Here is a 9,662-nt window from a genome sequence, read left to right on the forward strand (position 1 = left end):
ATTTAAAAAAAAATTTTTATTGAGCTTTTTATCTAGCGCAATATCCACTAAATGTGCTCAAAGCGCTTTACAAGGGGTCCATCTGCATGTATTAATCAGGGACAGATCAGCAGATATGGCTGTGTCTACCAATTTCATTAAAAAATTTGATTCTGATCGTGTGTGTGTTTTTTTTGTTTGTTTTTTTTTTTCCAGGTCCAGATTATGAAGGAAATTGCAGAAATGTCTGATTTATCAGATATTATCTACAAACTTCAGTCAATTTCCGATCTGGTGTTGGACAAAAGTTCTCTTAGGTAAAAGAGTTTTCTTTGTAAAAGAGTTTTCTTTTATCCTTTTAAAATGTTATACAAACTTCTTGATTGTCAAAATGTTTGTCTGTTTTTACATTTTTAGTTGCATATCCCAAGTGTGGAGCAGCTATTACATTTGTCTATAAAGCAGAAGAAGAAAAAACTTAAATTCTCTGGCTCTACCTAGGATGCGAAGTTGAAGCCATCCTTGAAACTTTAAACACAATTCTTGAAGAAACCAAATTTGACAATAAGCCCTCCTTCCTTCAGAGCCATTGGGCCCATAGAGCCAGAGTTTATCCCGGTTTCTTTAGCGTGAAACGGACAATAGCAAATGCTTGCTATCCTTTGGATAGGTCGCTAATCTATTGCAAAGTATTTTCTGCCAAATCTAACAGACTCAGCTACCTGTTCACTGCTGGGTTGACAGAGGGGGGGGGGGGGGTTAAAAAAATTCTCGACTGCACCCGGGATCGATCTTGGTCCCTTTGCATGTGAAGTGAGTGCTCTACCAACTGAGCTATTGGGACCCCCTTGACAATGGAAATCAATGTCATTGTCTCTTGTCAACTTAGAAAACTCAAAAACCAGCTGTACTCTAATATCACCAAAATTGTCTTAATAATTATTGCCCAAGTATTTAAATACGAATTATATCTGACTAAATCTATAAAATTGCATTTTAGCTTGTAAATCAGACGCATGTCATTAAGAGCATGCCGAAAAATAATCTTAAATTTTGGGAGATAACAGCAGTTTGATGACAGGGCAATGTCGAAAATATAATATACACTATAACGATGACTGGAGAGAAGACCTTTTTGAGTTCTAGTCCTTGACCTTGTACTACAAGCAATTGAATATTTCTGAATCGCTTGTGTTGTAGACAGGAAAGAGGATGATTGATGTTTATTTATGGCGGAGGGGAAGGTTTCATAGAACCGACCAGACTCTCAGTTTCATAAGTCATAAGGACTTGTTTTGCTTTATAGCTGACCACCTTCCATTCCCATTCCCCACAATGTTTATTCGAATTGTTACTTGACCAAATACTGTCTTTCACTTGCCATTTTCAGTCTTTACTTCATGTTTGCTTTGTTGTTTTGTTTTTTTATCATTGTTTTTGTTTTATCTTTAATTTACTTTTTTCGGTTTTTGTTTTTAAAAATATTTTATGCATTAAAATCTGCAGATTATCCATCAACGCTACCCCATCTTCAATGGACATGGCAGTTAAAAATGTGAAAACTTTCCTGGGTAACCTCAAAGGAGAGGTTGCGATGACCAATATCTTCCCAATGGTTAGAATTTAGTAATTAGTTACAGAAATGCAATATTTTATAATAAATTTAATTTTTATGTAGTTTGGACATACCAATTAAAATATGTGCAATTTATTTGTTAGAACCTTTGGACTTAAGCTGCTTTTCAATGACGTTGAAAGATAAGATTTCAGGCTGTCATTTGTTTCGGACTCTAGAATTTGCATTTGCCAAATATGTGGACTTTTCACTATCCCACATTGAACTGAAAAAAAAAACAAAAAAATAAACTAAACCAATTGAGCTTCTATATAGCGCAGTATCCACTAAACATGTTCAAAGCGCTTTACAGGGGGCCCTGGCCAACAGCAACGCTTAACATGTAAGGATGGGACATAACGCCTATTAGGCGATATTATACTGTTTTTGGACAAATAATGGACTAAGAAACAGGGAAAAAAGCATACATTTGTGTTTGTGAGGGGGAGGGGGTCTTTTCTGTGATCAATGTTTGTTTTACTGATGGGTGGATTTGTGCCTGAAACTTCATCACATCATTTCTATTGTTTCATTTTGAATCCTGTTCCACGGCATCATTTTGTTAGTATGTTTTGCCCCAAGCTTCATGCAACCTCTTGTCATTCTCTACTCAGAGAGACAGTTGGTTATATTGTCGTCCTCTGCTAGCCAGAAACACTTCTGGAATAGGACTTGCTTGTCATTATTATTATTATTTTCTCACCGTACTTAGGTGTAAAAAGAGCGTCTAGCTGTTAACAATGTTTTCTCTTTCAAAATAAAAATTGTAATATTGCCTAACAGGTGTCATGTCTCATCCATGTTAAGTTGCTGTTGTCTAGGGACTCCTTGTAAAGCGTTTGGAACATATTGAGTGAATATTCTGCTATATAAATATTCGAAGGGGGGGGGGTTGTTTGTTTTGTTTTTTCTGGGATTTTTTTTTTTGGTGAGGGGGGTTATGTCTTTTTTGTTGTTGGTTTGTTTTTGTTTTTTTATTATTTTGCTGATAGATTTTATTCTTTGCCACAGGTTAGCCAGATTGAACCCAAATCCAGTCACACACATTTTGTACTTCCGTTCTCTGTCAATTATGTGGCCCAGTGTTTTCCTGCTGTCAGATACACCAACAAGGACTATGCACCGTAAGTATTTTTTATTGTCCGCGAGAAAGACTAATAAATGAATAATTAAAATGTAAAACATTACATTCCTTGCATGCATGGTAAGATGACATCACGTAGGTAGTCCAGAGTGGAATGCAGATGATAGATCATGTCAATACCTGTCCAAGTGACCTTGCCCAAGGAATAAGCCAAAACGGGGCTTGAACAAGATCGAATTTTTGTGCAATTCAAATCTGCCACCTTGGCCCGTCAACTATTGACTCGAGAGTTTATTTGTCTATTACTATTATATAAATTCCACTGTCCTTATTTGAGTCATTTTTTGTTTGTTTTTGTTGTATGGCAGGTTACATGTGTTGGCATCTTTGATGGGAAGCAAGTTTTTACATAAAGAAATAAGGTATGTGTCTCTAATAATAATAATAATAATAATAATAATAATATAAGTAATAACGATAATGATAATAACAATAGTAATAATGATAATGATGATAATTATAATAATAATGATAATTATTATAATAATAAAATGACAATGGTAGTATTAATAATAGAATTAACAATAATATTAATCATTATCCCTGTCATCTTCCCTTAAACTATGATTTTCCATTCACATCAATGAAAAAGGTTGGGTTTTTTTATTGTTCAGTTGATTATTTTGCTTTGAATTCCTGATACAAATTTTAACCCTATCCTTTTTTTTTTTTTTCACTCAGAGAGAAAGGTGGTGCCTATGGCAGTGGTGCTAATTCCTCACCTACTGGGATATTCACATTTCAGTCATACAGGTTGGTGGAAATTAATTTTGTTGATGTATTGTATTTGTTTATTTATTTGTGAATTGCAATATCCATATAAATATAAATATCTCCTGACCAAACCTGCATTCGTATAAAAGAGATTAATTTTCTTATGCAAATTGCAACAATTGACTTTAATCGGATGTCATGGATATAAATTTAAATGCTTTTGAAAAGAACAAAATACCAAACATATAATGTTTCAGGCTTAAAGTCTCAACAATACTGACAACAAAAGCAATATTTCGATTTGTAAAAATCAAGAAATTCTTTCTAGTATTTGGCTCTTTATTTCACACAGCCTCATTTCACAATAATTCTTTGATAGCCAAAATCTCTCAAAAATCTTCATGTTGCCAAATCAAGTTGTCTTGTATCATTGTGTTTAGAAGTTTACCTTGAGGGTATTAATTGTTTTGGGGGGTATCGATATCTGAGTTGGTAGAGCTCTCACTTCACATGCAAAAGGACCAGGATTTGATCAGGGGTGAAGTCAAAAAAATTTCTGACCCTCCCTTGTTCACCTAGCAGTGATTGGGTACTGGGTCTGTTAGGTCTGGCAGAAAGTACTTTTAGATAGACTAGCATCCTATCCAAAGGTAGCAACCAATTGCTATTGTCCCTTTTAATGTTATATAAAAAAAAGGTTCCAGGGGCCTGGTGGCTCTTTTTACTTGTATAGAATTAATTGTTTTATCTGTCAATTTTAATGTCCAGAGACCCTCACTCCCTTGACACGCTAGATGTCTTCCAGCGCAGCACAGACTGGGTGCTGAGCGGAGACTTCACAGATGAAGATGTAGAGGAAGCAAAGTTGAGGGTGTTCCAACAGGCAAGTTAATAGAATATAAGAATTGGCATTGATGACTCAGGGGTATGGGGTCTTGTCTTGTAACAAATGTTGCGAGATATGATTACTTGTGAGAAAAAAGTTTGCTTTTATATGGCTCAATATCCATTAAATTTCTAATAAATTATCAGAAAAATTATTATCATATTCATCATCATCATCATCATCATCATCACCGATGAGGTCACCATTGTCACTATCATCTTCATTCAATTCTCAAATTTAACCAAGAATATTCTCATTGTATTGATGGTATGCTCTTGGAATCTACACCTATTCCCTATTTGTTCCCAATTCCCCTTTGTCTTACTTTTTCTTGAGTGCTTTAATTGTATCTCTAGAATTTGACTATCCCATTTTCTTCAGTTTTACTGGCACTGATATAATCTAAATGTGTTGCAAGTGCCGTAAAACCCTTATAAACAAAAACAATGATTTTGGAGTCCACTCAATTTTAAAATTTCTGTATCATTATTTCAGATTGACAAGCCAGTAACTCCTGCCAACAGGGGCCAGATTCGATTCTTGTTTGATATCTCAGACGATCTCAGACAAAAAAACAGAGACAGGCTATTTAAAGTGACCGGTGGCGATCTTACTAGAGTTGCCAAACAGTAAGTTGTTTTAAGAGATTTATATTGGAGTGTTTCGCATTTTAATCATGATTATAGTCCAAAGACCTTTAAATAGCCTGTCTTATGTTATGCAGATATAAATAGATTTAAGTTAACACAAAGAAAATATCAAATTGATGCCTGGATAATATGTTACAGTGACATAATCAGTCAGATGGTGAAGAGGCTTGAACTGAGATATTGCCAAGTTTAGTAAGAAGGTCAATTTTTATCAAATAAAAGCTTCTTGTCATAAATGATTAAATCAACCCTTCCTCTTCAGGAAATAAAGCTTAATTTCATTTCTAAATATTTTTTTACAGCTAATCACGTTGAAAAAGTATGAAATTTGAGAAAATTTGGTGTACCTTTCCCATACATCTGACCATAACTTCATGAAAAATCATCCGATTTACTTCAAATAAAGATTAAAATGCTCATGGAAGCATCTTCTTTCAGAAAATGAAAAAAAAAAAATGCAAATCCAAAATTTTCACCTTCCGACTGATTATGTCATGCACTGACACATATCGTAAATGCAAATAAAAAAATCAAAGCTGGTAGATATAACTTGTCATCAATTTGGGCTGCTTGAAATGAATAAAACTTCTAATAGTTTACTAGGTGAATAGATGAAGCATTTTGTAGAACTTTTGGCATGTTGAAACTGAGGAAATGTGCTGTACAAAGAATAGTTTACTAGGTGAATAGATGAAGCATTTTGTAGAAATTTAGGCATGTTGAAACTGAGGAAATGTGCTGTACAAAGAATAGTTTACTAGGTGAATAGATGAAGCATTTTGTAGAACTTTAGGCATGTTGAAACTGAGGAAATGTGCTGTACAAAGAATAGTTTTACTAGGTGAATAGATGAAGCATTTTGTAGAACTTTTGGCATGTTGAAACTGAGGAAATGTGCTGTACAAAGAATAGTTTACTAGGTGAATAGATGAAGCATTTTGTAGAAATTTAGGCATGTTGAAACTGAGGAAATGTGCTGTACAAAGAATAGTTTACTAGGTGAATAGATGAAGCATTTTGTAGAAATTTAGGCATGTTGAAACTGAGGAAATGTGCTGTACAAAGAATAGTTTACTAGGTGAATAGATGAAGCATTTTGTAGAACTTTTGGCATGTTGAAACTGAGGAAATGTGCTGTACAAAGAATAGTTTACTAGGTGAATAGATGAAGCATTTTGTAGAAATTTAGGCATGTTGAAACTGAGGAAATGTGCTGTACAAAGAATAGTTTACTAGGTGAATAGATGAAGCATTTAGTAGAAATTTAGGCATGTTGAAACTGAGGAAATGTGCTGTACAAAGAATAGTTTACTAGGTGAATAGATGAAGCATTTTGTAGAAATTTAGGCATGTTGAAACTGAGGAAATGTGCTGTACAAATAATTGTTTACTAGGTGAATAGATGAAGCATTTGTAGAACTTTGGCCTGTTGAAACTGAGGAAATGTGCTGTACAAATAATAGTTTACTAGGTGAATAGATGAAGCATTTAGTAGAACTTTAGGCATGTTGAAACTGAGGAAATGTGCTGTACAAAGAATAGTTTACTAGGTGAATAGATGAAGCATTTAGTAGAACTTTAGGCATGTTGAAACTGAGGAAATGTGCTGTACAAAGAATAGTTTACTAGGTGAATAGATGAAGCATTTTGTAGAACTTTAGGCATGTTGAAAATGTGCTGTTCAAAATGCATATATTGATCTCTTCATGGAATTTTTAATTTTTTGGAAAAGCATTGAATCTTTTAGATAAGTCATCACAATAAAACCTTTTATTTCAATTGTGTGGCTATGTGTTCTAGTGGTATGACACTCGCTTTCGGATTGGAAGGTTCTGGGTTCGAGCTTCGCTCGGCGCATAGTTGAGTCCTTGGAAAAGGTTCTTTACTCACATACTCTCACCGTACTCAGGTGTAAAATGAGTACCTGGCTGTTAACAGCGTTGTCTTTGTCTGAAAAATTGTAATATCGCCTAACAGGCGTTATGTCCCGATCTACATGTTAATTGTTGCTGTTGACCAGGGACGGCTTGTAAAGCACTTTGAGCACATTTAGTGGATATTGCGCTATATCAAAGCTCTTTTTTTTTTAAATTTCAATCAAAGCTGATGCTGGTTGAATTCTTAATAATGTCACCTAATATCACTTAAATGCATTTCTCTTGATGGACTTGCAGGTCCATTACACCGTGCAGGCTAATGATCTTTGCCAGGTGTTAATATTTATAATCATTTTGTAGCCAAGTACATCTTACCTATTGTACGAATCTGTGATTATAAGGAAAAGTGTGATAACCCACTTCATGAATATGTTTATCTAACGTTACTAGGATGCTAATTTTTACTACATTAGACCTCTCTCTATTTGATAATAATAATAATAATATACTTTATTCATCCAAAAATGGAAATTCGTTTACAGTTGTGGCATCTGGGTGGGGATCCCAGCCTCCCATAGTGGGCAGGGAAGCACTTACTGTGTCTTCTATCCCCCTGTATCTGTTTTCCAATTGCTATCTGTCTTTGTCTTGGAATGAGATTACTTGGTTTTGTCCTGGCCCTGGCCAGAGTCCTGGCTGGTAGGGAAACAGTCAAATGCATAGTTATTGTTCTGGGAGATGATATCTTTTTCCTTGTAAATCATCTGTCTGTTTTGTATTATTATATTTGTTATTTTGAAAGTATAATGTAAGCATTTGAGTGTATTCCTCTTTACTGTCGCTGATATGACCTTGCATTTGTTGAGGCATCCGTGAAACCCTTAACAACAAACAAATACCTTTCTCTTTCATGAATTAATTATGGCTTTTTAGGAAAATTAATCGCAAATTGTTGCAAATTCTTTTGCAAATTTTGCTGTTTTTAGCTTGCAAAATTTGGGTTTTATTTTTGCAAAAAAAAAAGCCATGTCAGGCCAATGTCTACTACCCTGCTTTTTCATCTATGTACTTTTGATATGTATTATGTGCAGAGTTTTAACAAGTTCACAATGTAAAGTCCTACAAACTATGGAGTGATCCTCGACAATATTGGATGTTTCCACAAGAAGAAGAAGAAGAAGAAGAAGGTAGATGATATTTGCTTTTTAAAGCATTCTGCATTATTGGACAAATTGTTGTTAAAGACTGTCCTCATTTAAAATATTCTCTCCTATTTTCCATATGACCAGGTATCTTCACTCATCAGGTCAACCAACAGGAGTGGCGATTCTCGGTCCGGCAAACAAAACAATCCAGGAAGATAAAAAATGGAAGGTGATCAAGGGAGATGAGGAAACAAGCTCACAGAGAGAGGAAATTAATCAGTGAACACGTGAATGAAATGGATTTATATTGAGTGTTGTTGTTGTTAATTGATATGAGAAACCAATAATGTGATAATGGGAGAAAAGGTGTGTAGAGCATAAGAACGGATGTGTACTTGTGATTGAGATGGGAGTAAGAGGCTTTTTCCTCTTAAATCCATGATTTTAATTGATTTGATTTGATACTTCACATTCGCAGGCGTTTGGTAGAGAGACACCAGTAGGGTTTTCTTTCTCATTGATTTTTCCGTTGTTTCCTTACCTTGCCTTTTTGGGTGGGGTTCCTCGCCTCCCATAGTGAGCAAGGTGGTAGTTACTGGGTCTTCTATCCCCTTATTTTCTGTTTCCAATTTGCTTTCTGTCTTTGTCTTGGAATGAGATGACTTGGTTTTGTCCTGGCCCTGGCCAGAGTCCTTGGCTCGGAGGGAAACAGTCAAATGCATCGTTATTGTTTTGGGAGATGATATTTTGTTTCCTTAAATCATCTCTCTGTTATGTATTATGATATTTGTTATTTTGAATGTATAATGTAAGCATTTGAGTGTGTTTCTCTTTGCTGGATCTTGTGTTGTGTCCCGATGAGACTTATAGATGATTTCAAACTAAGCACATTGATGGTATGCTCTTGGAATCTACATCTGATCGCTATTTGTTCCCAGTTCGCCTTTGTCTTACTTTTGCTTTAATTGTAATTCTAGAATTTGACTATCCCATTTTCTTCCTTTTTACTGGCGCTGATATAACCAAAATGTGTTGCAAGCGCCTTAAAAACAAACAAACAAACATTACCTTGCCCTTGAATAAGACGACTTGATGTTACCCAAGTTTTAGCTTGAGTCTTTTTTTTTTGGTCTATAAGGAAAGTGTTTGTTTTTACTTTGAGTGATATTATTTAATCTCATGTAAATCATAAAACATGTATTATAAATCAGCTGAGTGTCAAGTATGATCGTGTATGAATGATATTTTGTGACCACAGATTGGTACAGGTCTCAATTGCTTCCGGAATTAACTTTTATGAATAATTCCCCATTTGTTTTCATTTTTCTTATGCACCTATGATCCTTTTCCTCAACGCTGAAATGACTTAAAGTGTCGCAAATGTTATTAAACTTAACCAACACCAATTTCTTGGTTGTCTGTTTCAAGATATTACTTCTGGCATTTAATTTGTTGACAGTTTCAGAGGGCTTGTCCTTTTCAAGCGTACTATTATTATTATTATTATTATTATTATTATTATTATTATTATTATTATTTATTATTATTATTATTATTATTATTATTATTATTAATATTATTATTATTGTTATTGTTATTATTATTGCTATTATATTGCTACTTCTACTACTACTACTACTACTACTATTACT

At 34.4% G+C, this 9,662-nt stretch overlaps 1 protein-coding gene across 1 annotated transcript in view; it reads left to right on the forward strand.

Annotated features, from left to right (window-relative positions):
• LOC144958830 (presequence protease, mitochondrial-like) overlaps positions 1–9,416 on the forward strand; it is a 37,636-nt gene extending 28,220 nt beyond the window's left edge. The window contains exons 19-26 of the mRNA XM_078891052.1: positions 196–296; positions 1,486–1,594; positions 2,606–2,718; positions 3,047–3,100; positions 3,420–3,491; positions 4,221–4,335; positions 4,834–4,967; positions 8,155–9,416. Coding sequence (XP_078747178.1) covers positions 196–296; positions 1,486–1,594; positions 2,606–2,718; positions 3,047–3,100; positions 3,420–3,491; positions 4,221–4,335; positions 4,834–4,967; positions 8,155–8,293 — 837 coding nt within the window. The 3' untranslated portion in view covers positions 8,294–9,416. The remainder of the gene's footprint in view (positions 1–195; positions 297–1,485; positions 1,595–2,605; positions 2,719–3,046; positions 3,101–3,419; positions 3,492–4,220; positions 4,336–4,833; positions 4,968–8,154) is intronic.
• Positions 9,417–9,662: the final 246 nt, after the last annotated feature.

Source organism: Berghia stephanieae, chromosome 13, assembly GCF_034508935.2.
Source record: "Berghia stephanieae isolate SIO BIC M18660-M18661 chromosome 13, UCSD_Bste_1.3, whole genome shotgun sequence".
Lineage (NCBI taxonomy): Eukaryota > Metazoa > Mollusca > Gastropoda > Nudibranchia > Aeolidiidae > Berghia > Berghia stephanieae.